Here is a 19,448-nt window from a genome sequence, read left to right on the forward strand (position 1 = left end):
ATCGAGTTCCAGCATCGTGGCAGCCCGCATGCACATATTCTGCTCTGGCTGGCGAACGATCCCCGTGAGGATGTTTCCGAAAGAATGCCCGCTACTGTTGAGTTGATCGATTTTCTGTGCTCCATCAGATCGGAAGATCTGCCTGAAACCTATGGCAATCAGGTGGGTTTAAATTTCGCATAGTTTCGAGCAAGTAATCACTCACAATGTCAAACCCTTTTAGGTTCATAAACACACGTTTACGTGTTTCAAGCGAAATGATAAACGTTGCCGGTTTAATATTCCGTACTGGCCAATGGATCAAACCAGAATTCTGATCCCTATTACAGCCGGGGATGGCCGACTTCAACAGCTAAACAGAAAGGCAGCGAAAATGCGGGAAGCTCTTGAAACGAAGGTCTACGATAGCCTTGACGCGTTTCTCGTTGATAGCAGTTGCACGTACGATTACTACTTGGACGTGATTCGCTCTTCCATTCGCCGACCAACAGTTCTGCTGAAACGTTCCATGACGCAGCTTTGGACCAATCCATTCAATCCTTGGATCGCTGAGAAGCTCAAATCCAATATGGATTTGCAGTTTGTGCTGGAGGAGTTTTCATGTGCTGCTTATGTTGTGGAATACGTAAACAAGACCAACAGAGGCATAAGTAGTTTACATCGTGACCTCATAAAGCTCCAGGAAGAGCATCCAGACCAGGACTACAATGGATTGTTGAAGAAGGTCAGCATAAAAATGTTAAATTCCGTGGAAATGTCTGCCCAGGAGGCTGCTTGGTATTTGCTTCGGCAACCGATGTCAGAAGCCAGCCGCAAGGTACTATTCATCAAATGATATAGTTTTCACAATTTAGAATTCAATTTCGTTTTAGGTTGAGTTTATTGCGACAATGTGGCCACAAGAGCGAATAAAATCCAAGAAGCGGAACAAACAGATGGACGAAGAGGATCTCGACGACAATTCCACCGATGTGTGGACGCTAAACATCATCCAACGGTATGAACTGCGCCGAGGAATGGATGATATCTGCTTGGCGGATTTCGCAGCATATTATTCGGAAGAAAGATCCACGAAGCATTCATATAGACTCCGTTTAGTTCCCCGTGTATTGCGTTGGTGCTCATACAGTATGGCGGAAATGGTCGACTATAAGCGTGAGATGGTTCTCCTCTTCCTACCGTTCAGGAATGAAGTCTGCGATGTACTTGATCGGAACAAGTTCCTGAAGTTGTATGAAGACAACGAGGCCGCCATTTTGGCAAAGCACAAGGAGTATGACTGCGAAATGAACTTGGACCAGGTTGTGGAGGAATACATCCGTATATGCAGCGAAGACGATGAGCAGCAGGTGATTGCCGACCAGAAGCGCGATGAGTTCGTACGCACGATCGTCATGGAGCCGAATGATGACGATATTCACAACTTGCCAACAGGACCCTTGGCAGCTGTCGTCAAACAGCGATCAAATGTCTTGTCAAAGCAAGAATATTGTGAAATGGTGCGTGCCACGAATGCAGAGCAGCGGGATTTGATTGTGCAAGTAATCCACAGCTTGCATTCTTCTGAAGAAAACTGCAAACCAGTGCAAATATTCTTCACTGGCCCGGCGGGCTGTGGCAAAACATTCACTTTGCGCATTCTAATGGAGACAGTGAACCGGTACAGCCAAGCTCATAATAAGCAGCACAACGCTTATGTAGCATGCGCATCCACTGGAAAAGCAGCGGTTGCAATAGGTGGAACAACAGTGCATTCCGCATTCCGGATTTGCATGTCGCGTAGGCAAAGCTCAAAGCTGAGTTTCGAGGCATTACAACTGTACCGGAACGCCTTCGCCAACGTGAAGCTCATCATTATCGACGAAACAAGCATGCTGGGTGCTGATGTCCTCAACACAGTACATGTCCGGCTTCAAGAAATCACGGGGAACTACGACGATCCATTCGGTGGAATGCCGATCGTATTTTGCGGCGATCTTCGTCAATTGCCACCGGTCAATGCACGGGCGGTGTTTAAACCGAGCATAAACTCTATGCATGGCGCCGTTTTATGGCAATCTCTTGACTTCTACCCATTGGTTCAAGTTATGCGACAAACCAACGAGCAGTTCTCCAGCATTCTCACAAAATTGGCAACGGTGAGCGGATGTCGTCTGAGGAAATCGAGCTTATTGAAAGCAGGTTCCGTACGGAGGAGTGGTGTCGGCAGCATGTCCCTCGAGGGATCCGGTTATTCCATCGGAACGCTGATGTCGAACGGTATAACTCTGTGGCGTTGATGGATCGAGAGGCTGTCGAATGTACTGCAGATGACCTATACTCTGGTTATAAGGACAATTCCCAGCTGGCCAGTGCTCGCACAAAGGTGCATAAGATGAGTGTAGTAGAGACTGGTGGCTTACCGTATCTGTTGCGTCTTGTTCTTGGTACACCTTATATGCTGACCACCAACGTGGATGTCGAAGATGGCATCGTGAACGGAGCGATCGGAGAGCTCATGCATGTTGAGTACAACGAAGGAAACTCGCAGCAACAGGCAATCACGAGGCTTTGGATGGCATTCGAAAATGAGTCCATTGGGAAGATGTTGAGAGTGAAGGCCAGACCGCTGGTGTATTCGAGACCTGGGGTGCTACAAACAGGCTGGACTCCAATCGTCAAACGATCGGCGAACGTAACCCTTAACGGTGGTGTTAAGTGCAAAAGAGTTCAGTTTCCCGTTGTAAGTGCGTGTGCCCTCACAGTCCATAAGTCCCAGGGAGGCACATTCTCGGAAGTCGTATATAATTACGATAAGGGTCAGGAACAGCAGCTAGTTTACGTTGGTCTTTCCAGGGTTACATCAATCGACGGATTGTATCTGACGAATGCCAGTAACTCATTCCGGTTCCACCACGGAAAGGGTTCTATGACCATGAACGACCTTCGGACGGAACTTGAACGTTTGAGTAACCATCGTATGCGCACCATTACAGACGATATCATGGAAGTTATAACCGCAAACAGGTTGGCTTGTACGTTGATGAGCATCAATGTACAAAGTTTGACTGCACACTCGTCGGACATTGCAACAGATCGGGTGCTTACCGCCGTTGATTTGCTTGCAATGAGCGAAACAACTTGACAACGGCACAACCACAAACATCAATGGATACCTTTGTGTTTGTCAAGAGAAGCGTGACGGAACAAGAGCGGGAGGAGTGGCAATATTTGAACGTGCTGGTTCGTCAACTATGGCCGTTTCTCACGCCATTACGAAGCTCAATGAAAGCTATGACCCAGCATTGAGTGTAGCAGACGAATATGGGGACTGCTGTGCTGCAGAGGTTTCGATCATGGAAACCCGCACGTTACTGTTTGCGGTATATATTTCACCAGGTATAATCAAATAGTATAGTTGTGTTTGTCTTTAAGTATGTTGCATTAAATTTTGTATATTTACTAGGTACCACCCTGAAGCAAAAGAAATATTTCTTAGTGCGCAACCTCATAAAGTACACCCATGTTGCCATGCCCGTGGTAGTGTCAGGAGACTTTAATATTGATGTGACGAAAGAGGAGAACAGAGATTTCATTTGGTTCATGAAGCAGCTTGTCTATCTGGATTGTGCTTCGGATCCAACTATAGCGACTACTCTGGGTGGCACATGTCTCGATCTAACGTCCACCCGGAACGTAAGTGTGGAATGCAGGAGATACTGCACGTACTTCTCCTACCGCCGGCCTATTTTGTCGATTCTTGCGGTGCCCCGAGGTAAAACTAATGATTTAGAATTAAACATAGTTCTCTTCATCAGTTATGTTATTTTATTCTAGAACCGATGCCATCCCAGTGAAGTGAATTAACGTCACTGATCGTCGTTGTTCCGCTAGTTCATCTGCCGAAACGTTCGATTTCAACCTGAATGACCAATCATTGACATCAGCCGGACAGTCCGTAGCAAAAATAGATAATTGATCCTGAAAATGAAACTTGAGTATTTGGTAACTAAATTTATATTTAGATCATAATGTATTTAATATGAAACATTCTTTCCGTTTTGTTCTTTTCTTTGTTTTCTACAGATTCAGCCCAACAGTGGATTGATACATCCTTTAACATTCATCGGGACCACGGCGTACATCACTTCAAAAGGCTTCAAGCCAACATAAACAAACGGCCCTTTTCAGGGCCACCAAATATTCATGGAGGAAGATGTTGTTAAGGCTGTTGTTTACCGATCTTCTGTTTCTTTAATACTCTGCTTATAGTTATAAACCGAAATGAGTTTATAGTAACAATCGGGTTTTCGCCCATTTATTTCCAGGATATGCGACATGCCGAGGATATTCCAACCCAGATTGAATATACAGCCCCATCTTCAAAAATCAGCAGCAAGAAACATATTCAGAGTTTCAAAATAAAATCTTCTACACTTACGTAATCCTACGTCCAATTGGCGGTCGTGTCTCGGATACAACCTTCTACTTTTCAAAACAAAAAAATATATGTTTAATATCGAAAATTCCCGGGATCCCGGGATTTCCCGGGATATACAAGAATTTTCATCCCGAATCCCGGAACAGGCAAAATGGCCGGGAAATGGAAACTTTGTGGGCTTCGTGGCCGTGCGGTTAGCGACGTCAATCGCCTAAGCGCAAGTGCTATGGAGTGTGAGTTCGATTCCCGCCCTGGTAAGGAGAAAACTTTTCGTAATCGAAAAATCCTCCACTGGTCCACTGGGTGTTATGTCCATTGTCTCGTGCTAGGTGTTTAAATGTTCAGTCTGTACAACCTCTGGTCGAAGACGGTGTTCCTGTCTTTTATAGTCTTGATGTTTTTTTTGCTACAGGGCCAAAAATTTGGTAGACCAATCCCACCAGCTAATGTAGCTTTGGAGAAGGGTTTTGTCTAAAATTATGTCATAGTCTGCTCCTTCCAGAAGATGATTATGAACACAATTGAAATATTTATAATTGAGCATCTTTCTTGGCCAGTCCAGCGTTATATTCTGTTTCTATGGTAACAAGTGGACGGTTCAGGGTTGCGGGTTTTTTTAATAGACACGTATGAGTTATGTAGTTATGCAGTTAAGTTGCTCCGACAAACATTTTATTAAATATTCATGGAGAGATATGAGACAGTAGAAAAAAAATGCTGTGATCAATGCATTTTGTTAACTCATATCTTTATTCGATCGAACTTGAAAAATGAGTTTAAAACGCACTTTAAGTTTGACATAATAGTTTGTGCGATAAATCTGTTTAGGACAAATGACGTTGAAATAAGTAAATTTTTGTAGCGTATTTAGCATACAAAAAGTAGTATTTTCCTCATATTTTCAGAGCCCATAATTCGATCAGGCTCGTTTCCGACATCAAACAATGAAAAATGATTCCCCATCAATTATAACTTGTTGAGAGTGAATAAGTTAAGAATAAGTGCCCAACAAACGAGTGAGTTTTCAAAAAATTAGAAGACAAATATTTTTCGGACGTATATTTTGAGCCTTTTGTTCGATCTGATCTATAGTTTGAATAGCCGTTAAAGGCAACTTGTTGCGAATAAATCGGATAAGTACCGGAAACATTAATAAATTTTCAATATGCATTCTGCGTATAATATTTTTTATTCTGGCCAAAACTTCTAATCCCATAGTCCGATCTGGCCAACTTTAAATAGGAAACAATGAGGCAGAATTTCCCATCGAATGCAATCTGTTGCGAATAAATCGGTTGAAGATACGTGTCAAAAAGTGAGCTAGACTTTTTTGCCCATCTTTGGTTAATAAAATGTATTTTAGTCATTACTTCTAATACCATACTTCAAATTTCAATAGGAAACAATGAGACAGGATTCTGCGTCGAATGCAACTTGTTGGGAGTAAATCGGTTGAGGGTAAGTGCCTGAAAAGAGGGCGACGATTTTTGGCGTAATAAAAGTAATTTGACCATAACTTCTAGTTCCATAGTCCAACCTGGCTAATATAAACAGTGTGGTTGTGGAGCGAGCATATAGCTTTTACGTAAACTTTGTATGGGAGAAAGGCAAAACAAATGCTGCAATCCACTTTGGATGAAATGTCCATTTGACTAAATATGCCAAATAACAAATTTATTGCGGCTTGTTTTTATGTGAATGCTATCCTCTCGTTTAATAAACAATGTGCACTCACTTGGCTGTGGATATACAACAGTAAAGCACAGATTGGACAAATCAAGCATCCGAAAGATATTCAATTTGCAAAAAAAGAGCTAACCGCGGTGGAGGTTGGTACTCGGATTCTGATGGCTTTTCCGTAAACGTGACCTTTAAGTGGTCTTGTTGTGTAGGGGTTATCACTGTCTAGAGAGTAGGAGGTTGAGGGTTCGAGTCCCTCCAAGACACGTGGATTCTTTTTCGCAAATTTCATATCAATTTGTCTATTTCGAAACAGGTGCTGTGCATATGCACAGCCGAGATATTTAATAAGAAAATATGGTTGATACAAAAAGGACCAATCGTCCAATGACTCCAAATAAAGCTTGAGCTATCTTATTGAGCATATTGTAAGTTACTTTTATCCAGTGGACAATCGCAAGCCGTCTGAAACTTGATGTAAGCATCTTGGAAGAAACTTCCACGGTTTTCTCAAACCCCAGAAGCCATACCGGAAATGCGGCTGCTGCAGTCGTGCCTTCTCTGGAAGCTACCGGCAGCTACCGCTTCGGCCCCACATTCGCTGACGACGTCACCGAACAGTCCAAATGCTACAAATCGTTGTCATCGTCGTCCCGCTCGGCGTTGTCATCTTCTTCGGAGTGCTTGTCCCAATCCCAAGCTTTTTCAGTATACTTATGAGAGGTTTATTGATAGCAATAAGATTGGCTATAAAACTGAGCAACTAGCTATGGCGATTGCTATTATAAATCCGCTATAAGAATTAAATCCGGAGAACGTGATTTTCGAGCCTTGGACCCCACGAATAACACTGCATTCAAGTATAACATCTACCACAGCGGCGGCGGAAAAGCAGAGCATGGAGTTGGTTTCGTAGTGATGGGCAAGCAGATGAAGCGAGTGATGCGGTGGAAACCCATTAGCGAACGAATCTGTGTGTTAATGATACGGGGCAAATTCTTCAATTACAGCTTAATCAACGTTTACGCACCGACAAACGATAAATCCGACGACGTGAAGGACACGTTTTATGAATGTCTTGATAAAGCCTATGGAGAGTGCCCAAAGCATGACGTGAAATTTGTTATCGGAGACGCTAACGCTCAGGTCGGTAGAGAGGACTTTTTCCGTCCCATAATCGGTAAAGAGAGCCTTCACTCCGCGATGGCCATGAGTAGCACCTACTTTGCACGATAGAATATCCGAAAGCACACCTGGAGACACCCAAATGGTAAAACTTGCAACCCTATAGACCATTTTCTGGGCGCCATTTCTTGGATGTTATCGATGTGCGGACATTCAGAGGTCCGAATATTGATTCTGATCACTACCTCGTTATCAGTAAAATCCGATCACGGTTGTCAACAGTATCGAATGAAAGATCACAGCGAACGGTGCGTTACAATATCCAGCGATTGTCGGCGGAAGGAGTATCGGCTGATTACCGCCAGAAGCTCGACGAACGGATAAGTGCAATCAACGTTAGCGACAACATCAACGATCTATGGGAGTCGATCCATGGAGTGGTGAGTACAACAACACGAGAAGTTGTAAGCACTGCACTGAGGCGACCCAGGGCGGGTTGGTTAGATGTGGAGTATCAGAGAGTGACAGACGAGAAGAACGTTGCCAGAAGCCGGATGTTGGTATCGCGACCCGATCGAATAGAGATCGGTACAAGGAGGCAAGAGCAACCGAAAAACGAACCCACCGCAGGAATAAGAAAGAATATGCAGAACAAGTGATACGCGAGGCGCAGGAAAATTGGAGCAGAATGATATGCGAAGGTTTTATGAGTCTTTCAATGGCGTGCGGAGAAAGACAGCGCCATCACCCGTCATGTGCAACGACCAAGAAGGGAATTTGCTCACAGATAAAACCGAAGTGGCTGCCAGGTGGAAGCAATACTTCGAGACTTTGTTGAATAGTGGAAGTGATCGGTGAACAGAATAAATATTAGCGACGATGGACAAGCTGTGGAGTCGCCTACACTAGGTGAGCTTGAAAAAGCTGTTAAAGAGCTGAAAAACAATAAGGCTGCGGGGAAGGACCAGTTCCCGGCTGAGCTTCTCAAACATGGCAGTGAGCAGCTTTAAGAATTTCTGCACCATATTATGTCGAAAATATGGGAAGACGAGGAAATGCCTGCTAGCTGGTTGGACGGCCTCATTTGTCCTCTCTTTAAGAAAGGGCACAGACTGGAGTGTGCCAATTATCGAGGAGTAACCCTTCTTAATTCGGCGTACAAAATTATGTCCCGTATTCTGCTCAACAGATTGAGACCGCTTGGAAAGTCCTTCGTTTGCGAATACCAAGCAGGTTTTTGTGAGGGCCGATCAACGACGGATCAAATGTTTACCCTGAGACAAATCCTTGATAAATTCCGAGATTACAACTTGCAGACACATCATCTGATTTGTGATTTTCGAGGCGTCGTACGATTCAGTGAAACGGAATGAATTATGGCAAATTATACCTGAACATGGTTTTCCGGCGAAACTGATTCGGCTGATTCGTATAACGGTGGACGGATCTAAATCAAGTATAAGGGTTGAAATATCGACGTCATTTGTTACCTTAGATAGATTCAAGCAAGGTGATGCACTCTCGAATCCACGATCAATACCAGCAAAACGAAGTACATGGTCGCTGGCAATCAACGTGGGTTTATTAGTGGTGGTTGTAGCGAAATGGTGCTGGATGGTGAAAAATTTTGAGAGAACAAAACTCGCGCTGTATACTACTCTGATTTTCCGGTGGCTTTATACGGCCATGAAACATGGACGTTAAAGGAGGCTGATCGGAGAGCTTTCGGAGTGTAAGGTGCTGCGGACAATACTCGGCGGTAAACAGCAGAACGGTATCTGGCGGTACAACACGGCTGACTACGGTGGGCTGGTCACGTTGTTCGTATGCTGAAAGAACGTCAAGCGAAGATAATACTTAGTAGAGAGCTCGGAAAATGCCGCAGGCTTCGTGGAAGGCCGCGTACACGTTGGATTTTTGCAGTTGAAGAGGACCTGAGGGCGCCTAATGTTCAGGGCGACTAGAAGCGATTGACCCAGGATCGAGTCCAGTGGAGAAGAATTCTGCATTCGGAGTAGGTTCATTGAAGAGCTGCAGCCCATCAAGTATCAAGTAAGTATATGAATTAAATGCAGCAGCATGGAAATTATTACTTGGAAATGGTCTAATTTTTAAATTTCTATTAACTTAAGATTATTATTAACTTAGTATTAAGAAACAAAAATTGAATATGTACCATTTGGTGAAAAGCAGGGTTGTTAACGTTAATAAACGATTAACACCGTTAACGTTAACTTTTCAAAGATTTAACGTCAACGGCGTTGAATTTTCGGCATATCAACGTCAACGTAAACGAACAACATTGAACTAACGTAAATGCCAACGTTGAAGACATCGTCAATTTTCACCAAGGAGAGAAACTTTTCCGGGAGGCGTTGTCATTGTCAACGCCCGAATAAAAAGAACAATAAAAAAACAGTAACTTTTTTTGTTACAATAAGAAAGAATACATTAAAAATACAATAAAAATCAATGTGAGATGAACATTAAAAATACAATAGAATATATTGTGATGAACCATAACATGAATTGTTATTGGCACTTTTACAATAGAAAAGTAGGGTTGTTAGTTACCGTAACAGTAAGAAAATCTTTTTTTCCCCATATATTTGGGAACACAAAACAATGATTTTTATTGTTCTTGTATTGTCAAAGATTTTGAACTAAACTATAAAATGTATTGGTAAACAACTGTTGTTACAATTCAAATAGATCATGGCAAATTGATTTCATTTTATTTGATTTTTTTTTGGAAATGTAGTTGAATAATGCTACGTTTTGACAGGGCAAGTGAATTGAACAACTCAGTTGAATTCAATTGACTTGCCAAAAGTTGAACATGTTCAACTTTCTTTTCATTCAAGTGAAATGAATTAAGGTGTTTACACGTTCCATTCGCGTCCGATTCAAGCGACTTGCTCAATTCACTTGCCTTGTCTAAACGTAGCATAAAGGTAATTTTGTTATTTTGCTTAGTCCGAGGCTTAGTCGATCAATTGCATTACAAGAAAACAATGATATTATTTATGCTGCAATATTTATTTATTTTCTTCAACTTAACATGTTATTTTCATTATAATCAGTATTAAATAAGTTATAAATATAATAAGTAATGAATATAAGGCTAATAACCAATTCAGATTATAACATTTATTATAATAAATATCATGATAAAAAGTTAAGATCAAGTTCATGGTATGAGCTATTTTACTTGACAAGGAGAATCTTGACATGAGACGTCCTATGCAGTGGAAATTAGATATGTGAACATTGATGTCAAGTTACTCTATATCCATTAATACGGCTCGATCAAGTGATAGAGTTTGTTGTCTGGCTGGCTGTACTCATTGATTGATTTAAGTCAGCGGTTCTCAACCTGGGGTACATATACCCCTGGGGGTACCTATGCTGGTCCTTGGGGGTACCTCGGACAATAATGCGTAATGGCGGACGTATTACAATTCTAATCATAACTCATTCATAAAGCTTTGATAATTGTGTATTTTTTATTTCAAAAAAATATATTGTACACAATATGTATTTTTTTTTCAAAAATTTATATTGTACATAATATGCAATGCGATGAATAAATCCCAATTGATTCCTGCCTTCCACAATCAGCACAATGGGCTGCGGAACAAAAGATCAAACAAACAAAACATCGAATGAACAAAATGATTTTATTTTTCACTAAAGCTCGTTTGCATCGTTGCAAGAGGATTAGAAGCATCCTTCTACGCTTCTCGGAAGCCTTATAATAAGCAGCTTGAAGGTCTCCTTTCAAAAGGCTCGTAAGCCTCCTTTCAAGAGGTTCGTAAGCCTCCTTTCAAGAGGCTCGTAAGCCTCCTTTCAAGAGGCTCGTAAGCCTCCTTTCAAGAGGCTCGTAAGCCTCCTTTCAAGAGGCTCGGAAGCCTCCTGGGCACTTCAGAAGCCTCCTTTCAAGTGGTTAGGTTGCCTCCTTTCAAGAGGCTCGGAAGGCTCCTTTCACTTTCAAGAGGCTCGGAAGTCGCTTTCAAGAGGCTCAAAATCCTCCTTCCAAAAGTCTCGGAAGCCTCCTTTCTAGAGGCTCAGAAACCTTCTTTCAAGAGGCTCGGAAGCCTTCTTTCAAGACGCTCGGAAGCCCCCTTTCAAGAAGTTCAAAGGCCTTCTTTTCTTAAGGCACAAAAGTCTCCTTTCAAGAGGCTCGTAAGCCTCCTTTCAAAATCCTTTCAAGAGGCTCGGAAGCCTTCTTTGAAGAGGCTCGGAAGCCTTGAAGCCTCCTTTCAAGAGGCTCAGAAGTTTCCTTTCAAGAGGCTCAGAAGCCGCCTTTCAAGAGGCTCAGAAGCCGCCTTTCAAGAGGCTCAGATGCCTCTCTTCAAGAAGCTCAAAAGCCTCCTTTCAAGAGGCTCGGAAGCCTCCTTTCAAGAGGCTCAGAAGCCTCCTTTCAAGAGGCTCAGAAGCCTTCATACAAGAGGCTCAGAAGCCTCCTTTCAAGAGGCTCAGAAGCCTCCTTTCAAGAGGCTCAGAAGCCTCCTTTCAAGAGGCTCAGAAGCCTCCTTTCAAGAGGCTCAGAAGCCTCCTTTCAAGAGGCTCAGAAGCCTCCTTTCAAGAGGCTCAGAAGCCTCCTTTCAAGAGGCTCAGAAGCCTCCTTTCAAGAGGCTCAGAAACCTCCTTTCAAGAGGCTCAGAAGCCTCCTTTCAAGAGGCTCAGAAGCCTCCTTTCAAGAGGCTCAGAAGCCTCCTTTCAAGAGGCTCAGAAGCCTCCTTTCAAAAGGCTCAGAAGCCTCCTTAAAGAGGCTCAGAAGCCTCCTTTCAAGAGGCTCAAAAGCCTTTTTCCAATAGGCTCGGAAATCTCCTTTTGAGAGGCTAGGAAACCTCTTTTCGAGAGGTTTGGAAGCCTCCTTCCAAGTGGTTAGGTTGCCTCCTTTCAAGAAGCTCGTAGGCCTCCTTTTAAAAGGCTCAGAAGCCTGCTTTCAAGAGGCTCGGAAGTCTACTTTTAAGTGGTTCGGAAGCCTCCTTTCAAGATGCTCGGAAGCCTCGCTCCAAGAAGCTCAGAATTCTTCTATAAAGAGGCTTGGAAGCATACTTTCAAGAGGTTCAGAAGCGTCCTTTCAAGATGCAAAGGAAGCCTCCTTTTAAGTGATTCGAAACCCGCCTTCAAAAGGCTCAGAAACCTATCTACAAGAGGCTCAGAAGCCTTTATTCAAGATGCGCGGAAACCGACTTTAATATGGATTCAAAAGCTGAAAACAGCTTCCCTCCAAAGGGCTAGGAATTATTTTTTCAAGAGGATTGGAAGCCTACTTTCGAGAGTGGGTTCCTCAATAGATGCAAACGTTCGAAGGGGTACCTCTGAAGAAAAGGTTGAGAACCGCTGATTTAAGTGAATTAACAGATGCCATACCATAAGAGTATTTTCATGTTATAGCTATGATATACTGCATAATAGACTTGATATACGAATACATAAATGGGAACTTGGTTTAGAAACTGCGAAGCTAATAATTGTGCTTAATAGGCTTCCTCTACATTTAAACTGGAGTTTGTCCTGCTTCGGACTCCTTGTCAACTTAGTGTTCTATTAGCATTTCCTCAGTTATTAGTTGAAAGCTTTTGCGGATTGGCAATCCTACGCCTTTGCTCGCACGGCTAACTGGTGACCCCTTATGGGCGCTAAGCTGCAAATTGAAAATATTATATAGTAGGGACTTGCTGCGAACGAGTACGAGCATGCCTTAGCGGCATTGTGCTCATCGTTTTACCAAAATCCTGCTGTTTCCCGTATATGCATAAAAATAGATACTTGACACTTTATTGGTCTTAAGGAACTGTGGAGATCTCTCAATTTAAATCCTGATTTACTTATGAGAGGGGTTTGGAACAAATTCTCAATAATTACGGAGTTGTTGAAGTTGAGCCATTGAAGTTAAAGAAGTTGTATTGTTGAAAATTCTTCTAAAAAAATCATAATATTATGAATCATAAAATACTCACCCCCTGCAGGTAGCCTATTCCAACTTTAGCATCAAACTTTCAAAGTGCTGGGCCTTTGAAAAGTCCGGCCAGTATTCGACCGTCTCCGGTGATGTTGAAAATCACTTTCCAAACATTGAATTCTTGCTGCCGGGGCGTATTGAAGAACTCTGGGAAGAACCGCCTGATCACCGATCGAAAGACGCAGCTCTTCAAACCACCGCTCGTCTTCCGTGTCTCGTCTGCCGAATGGCCGTGAAGACCTCTGGAGTTTTATGGTTAAAAATGTAAATAGTGAGCCAAAGTTGTCGTATATTAAACTGTCCTGTTTACGTACCTGTTGATAATCCTACAGATTGAAGACAAATTCGCCTTTGAGGAATGGGGGTTTTGTTTCGTTTCCGCTCTAACGTCCGTCTAGTTGATTATGGTAATGTTAAGCTAATCCTTTCCGTGATCTCGTTTACCCCAGAATACAATCGGCTCCAATATGGCTCCAAAACTATGATACACTGAAACCACCTAAATTCCACCACACCTGCAAGTAAATAAAGAAACAGATTATTCGTACAAAGATCTTCTAGCTGTGTATCCCAATTCAGTTAGTATTTACCGAAAACAAATATTATTACCCAGCAGAAGCAAAAAACTAAGTTGTGGTAACCAAACAAATCACTTGCAGAATCGCCATTTTGAATACATTATTTTTGTTAACGGTCAAATAAATACAAATTATTGTAATTTTATTGTAATACGATAGAATGTTTTATTTGCATCAGAAATCGTACAATACAAGAACAATGTTTTTAATTGTTACCTATAAATTGTATTGTTTCTGTACGGTTTGTACAGTGTAACTTAAGGTTTTGTTTTATTCGGGCGGGTATGTCAAAAAATGAAAATTTCATGTGCTACTCACAAGGAAAAAAAAACTTTTCTGTAATTGTTGGCATATCGCTGCCAGAAAGGAAATTGTGGTATGGTAATCAAGCTGCTAGCTTTCATCATAATAAAAAGTTGTATATATATTCATCAAGGAGATTTAAGGGCATTAAAGGGTATTAGCTCGAATGGCCATTTGGTCGAAATTAAGTCTTCGATTAAGCCTTTCCTTCATTTGTCATAAGACGAGTTAATACAGTCCCATTGAATTCCACCACTTAATTGCAATTAAGTGGTGGAATTCAATGGGACTGTATTAACTCGTCTTATGACAAGTGAAGACATTCCACTAAAAAGCTCAAAATAATTTTCTTATCACTTTCCTTCATGGTAGCTGTAGAGCTCCATCACATTTTGCACCTTTCAACTTTCATCGAGTTGTTTCGAAAACAAAAAGCAATATTTGGCACATGAAACTATTGAAAACAATCCAGTAATTATTGATTAACAATCAAAAACTTTTTCATTTTCCACTAATTTTGTCATGAAAAATAAATGTTGTTCTAGCATTTTCTCTGAGGCGATTCTTTCGTATTGAAATCTTTGAAAAAGTCGTGGGAAGGAAAGGGTTAATCAATAACGAATTATGGCTTGAAGTGCATTTTATACCGAACTAATTACGTTTTCTGCCGTAATCTGAAAAAGTGACGTATGCGCCAAATTACAAACATACTAGTTTTCTATTTTTCTGTTAAAGAGCACGAAGAGTACTACTCGTTAACACCATTTTCGGAAAATGGTTGAAACGTCACTTTTCCAGATTACGGCAGTATTGTGTGAATATAGAGTGAAAGAAAGAATATCCATGAAAAGAATAAAAAACCCATAATAATCCACCTAACGTTGATGATACCTTTCTTGTTCATTATAAAATGTGTCGAGAAATTCTATTAAAGAAGTAAAACAATACAAATAAAAAGCAATTGAAGGCTTAGCGCTGACAATGTATATACGGTACGCCGGATTCAAGTTTATGATTAAAATAGACTTATAAACTATTCGGAATACTCTACAGACTTTCAAAGTATGGACATTTTAAAAATCTGGTCATCATTGTATCTTGTACATATTTGATTACGGAATGCTGAAACCCTTTTCCATTTTTTTTTAATTTTTTAAAACTAGTTATATAAAATCCAACCACTGATGCTTTAAGGAACATTTTCATATAAAAACATTTTTCATATGATGAAAATAGTAGAAGTTATATTCAAATTACTACCAGTTTTAAATGTTCTTAAGGCTCTATAAACCGTAATCAATTTGATGATGAAGATGATTTTGTTCTCATTCGCACTAATACTAATACAATTTTAGCCAAAATTAAATATTTCACTGCTATTCACCAACTTACCTCAGTTAACGTATATTCATGGTATTTTTATATGAATTTTTCACTCACCTAGCTAATTAATTATTATTTATTTGACTGAAAACCGCTTAAAACTGCGTTTTTCCTAGACAAATTTTCGTATACTAATTGTACACACACCAACTCCGAACGATCGAAACACACCCATACACTTGTTTTGAACATGCACTCAGTTTTTCACTTGTTCTTTTCTCCCCGTTTTCTTGATTTTATCACAACTAAACATAATTCATCACCTAACTTTCACTTTTGTCTTCGATGTTGAACACCAATTTCTTCACTTCATGTCGAAAAAACAACGAAAACTGCTTTAAAAATTTGAAGTGAGAGACAAATTTGACGGCCGTATTGTGAATGTTGCAAAATTCGGAACACCCAAATCAACTATCGCATTAGGTGAAATAGTGCGCTCAAAATCTCGGCAAAGCAACTTAGAAATATCAAAACAATACATCGAATATGCTAGTCGACACGCAAACAACTTTATGCATATACAAGAAAAGAATCATCATTTCATCGTTGCCAGATTTATTTAATCAAATAATTATTGCGGTTTGTCGAATTAATCAAATCAACCAGAAAAAAAGAAAAGATTATGCAAGCTTCTGTTGGCAGGGTGGAGAATGGTTGACATTTAATTTAACCGTATCATTCATCCTCAAAAAAAAAAACCACGGCAGCCGCAGCAGCAGAGACGACCAAGCAGACGACAGCGCATTTACTATTTTCTCCCCCACAATCAATGTTTTCGTAGAATAATTTCTCAACGTATAATCGGTTTTGGTGGCAAATATACATTTCATTATTCCTTACTCATTTTACAGATTAGAACTAGTAAATCAGTACCTGTGGTCAGCACTCTTTCAAGGCTGTGTGCCAGCCTAATTCAACTCGATTCTGCTCGAGCACTGCGCACAAGAAAGTGTGGATGGATGGCACGAGACTCACGCAGCAGCAAACAAACAGTCTGCGGATGAAGAATAAAAAAGACACAATTTTGTCATACATTTATTTGGGAAACTGTCTCAGTGTGCTCGGTGCGCGAAATTTTACCGGATAAAATGCAAATATTCGGAGAATCAAAGTGTTTTACTGTACTTTCCCCAACGTTGTATGTTGAAAGCCCAGTGGTGTATGAATAATTTTAAAATAAGTTTCCATATAATAAATATTTCATAAATGCTCAAAAGTAAACATTTTGTTGCATCTGGCAACATTATGTAGCAGCTGACAAGCTTTTACCACCCCATTTCCACCCACCTCAAATTTTCGTCACTTTTTTCGTACTAGTTGCCTCACCAATACTAACAAGCAATATTCAAAACAGAGTTATGGAGCCTTGAGCCTTAACGTTTATTATGAATAGATTTGGAGCCTTCTTTAGCCGCACGGTAAGATGCACTTTTTAATATTTCAAATCAACAATAAAATAAAACTACGAACTAGTTCTAAGTAGTATTTATGTTCTTTATTTTAAACTTGATTTGAACCTCAATGGACGTCTACATTATGTGACCACTGTTATATGCTACCACCGTGCATCAGTTTAGGTACTTGCATACTGTTTGTGATTATATGGCATTTTGTAGTTTTGCGAGATAGTATAGAAATTTCTGTGGATGGCTTCCGTTGTTGGCTCCGTATACTTTGCAAGGCCTCCCTGTAATGCGCTCACGAAATTCAATAACATGGAATTTCAAAATAAGAAATTTTTCGGTGATTGGTAGCCCGGCTTCTATCCAACTGCCACAAAAAGCTTGTATGGCGTCTGAATAGAAGTCCAGCAATAAACTAAAACAGCAATAAACTACCTGTGGTAGACTCTCCAATACCTCATAATAACTATTGCATTATTTTTCTTTCAAAACACCCCGTTTAACTAAGACTTCGGCAGTACCGCCCAGTGAAACCAAATTGAGCGTTATGGGTTGAATTGAATTCTGATGTTCAGACTTCAGATTTGTCTTGATTAGAGTTTCCATCCCGGGACATCCCGGGACGAAAAATCCCGGAATTAAGGAAAATTTGGGATTTCCCGATTCCCGGGATATTATTTTTGAAATCCCGGGATACCCGGGACAAAAAATCTTTTTTTAACTCAGGCTTACTCAGTGGCGCCGGGAGGAAATACCTGGGTAGGACAGTCGAAGCATTGTCCTACCCATGATTATGGTAAGCACATACCATATGGATAGCTAAAAGATCTAATGCTATCAATACTGTTTCAATTTATAGATAGATAAATATCAGCAAAACGTTTCAAAGTGCATCAGAGGTTTGAAGCTTATCAGAAGTTAAACTGACAATCGAGGAGGTTTCCGGGACTCAAGTTTTCTTTACCCTATTACTGATATTTCTGCCAGCAACTGCCGCTCTCTTATATTGAAACAACAAGTATCTACAATATATCGCTAGCTAACAGTATTCCTTGATATACCAAAACAGCAGATACATCTAACTGGTGAATAGTTCCTGCTTATCTTTTATCTACAACTATGAGTCGCACACTATCCGATACATATTTCAACATTACACTACACAACCTGAAATATTTTGTGAATTTAAAAATAGTTTTAATAAATCGAATAAAGTTTATATAGCTTTTCTATTTTATTTTATTTTGGGATTCTATTTTACGCGTAATTTAATTATCATTTGTACACGCCTCGTTAATCTTCTCGACCCTCCTAACACCGAGCTAGTTATCCTGAGCTCTTCGTCGCCTATGTTTGTGTTTTGATTCGAGTTCCTTCAGGACTTCTTCTGACTAGCTTCTGAATGTTTTGGATTAAAGTTCTTCTTAGACTTTTGCTGACCTGCCCCGATAAATTCGGTACGACGCTATCCATGATTAATGCAGTCAATTTATGATCACACGGCGCCACGTAACTTAGACAACCGATTCATGGATCCCGTACTGCAATTCAACCTGCAATGGAGTATAGGGAACTCTACCATTGTGTTTTCGTTGTGACTCGTGAGCTTATGGTCCCAGTACGATTCCACTGCGCATCTTCCGTCTTTTTGCCTTTCTCGTATACTAAGTATACGTAAAGGCTATAATTTCCTCAAAACCAAACTTTTGATAGAAGGCTCGGAGACCCATAGTGTTATATACCAATCGACTCAGCTCGACGAATTGAGGTGATGTCTGTTTGTGTGTATGTATGTATGTGTGTGTGTGTGTGTATGTGTGTATGTGTACAAATTTTGTAGACACACTTTTTGGAACTTCGCATTACCTGATTTACTCGTAACAAGTTGCATTCGACGGGGAATGCGGTCCCATTGTTTGCTGTTGAAAATTGGCCCGATCCGATATAGCATTTCGGAATTATTGGAAAATCATCGTTTTTCCCAAGGGTCACCCCTGGGAAAAAAAATTTCAAAATCGGAAAAAAAAATTTTTGTCAAGAATGGTGGAAATGCATAGTAATTAATGCAAAAACCATGCAAAATGAAAGAAAATATGCGATCTATCCCCTAAAGTGCTGTTTTGACCTTTCCTATGTGATTTTTTCAGTACATTTTACAATGCACGAGAAAGGCACCATCACCGCTAGGTGGATTAATCTGGGTTTTTTTTTTTACAAGGGAGAATGCATTTACACACCAACCCAGTACACGTGCATTGTAGTTGCCAAACTACCACACGGAAGTGTACTGGAGTGTCGGACTCGACCATACCGGTAATACCGACTAAACTCCCTTGGGCTCCACCATCGTTTCCCCCAGGAACTACCTCGCAGTACTACTTCTGGGGGGATGGCAGTACTAAGCGTACTCGCTCATTATCGCTCACACAGGCACTCGTCCCACGCGAGACTGACTTGGGTGCTCGCACACCATTCACTCCATTTGAGTCTTACTTGAATGCTCTCCTGGGCGCTCCGCTGCCATGCCTCGAGGTGTCAATAGCGGTAACTGCCTGGGCCTACAGATATTACGCTACGACACT

The 19,448-nt window shown here is 40.9% G+C and overlaps 1 protein-coding gene and 1 long non-coding RNA gene across 2 annotated transcripts; one reads left to right on the plus strand and one right to left on the minus strand.

Moving 5' to 3' along the window:
* The first annotated feature begins 204 nt into the window (after window positions 1–204).
* LOC134221971 (uncharacterized) lies at window positions 205–2,279 on the plus strand. The gene is made up of 2 exons (XM_062701129.1): window positions 205–817; window positions 873–2,279. Exons 1-2 carry the CDS (start codon window positions 296–298, stop codon window positions 2,277–2,279), a joined length of 1,929 nt encoding a protein of 642 aa, XP_062557113.1. The 5' UTR covers window positions 205–295.
* A 10,341-nt stretch (window positions 2,280–12,620) lies between these two features.
* LOC134227107 (uncharacterized) lies at window positions 12,621–13,708 on the minus strand. The gene is made up of 3 exons (XR_009983612.1): window positions 13,514–13,708; window positions 13,198–13,441; window positions 12,621–12,881 (listed from the first exon to the last, which is right to left on the minus strand). It is a non-coding gene; the product is annotated as an uncharacterized LOC134227107 (long non-coding RNA).
* Between the last annotated feature and the right edge of the window lie 5,740 nt (window positions 13,709–19,448).

Source organism: Armigeres subalbatus, chromosome 3, assembly GCF_024139115.2.
Source record: "Armigeres subalbatus isolate Guangzhou_Male chromosome 3, GZ_Asu_2, whole genome shotgun sequence".
Taxonomy (NCBI): domain Eukaryota; kingdom Metazoa; phylum Arthropoda; class Insecta; order Diptera; family Culicidae; genus Armigeres; species Armigeres subalbatus.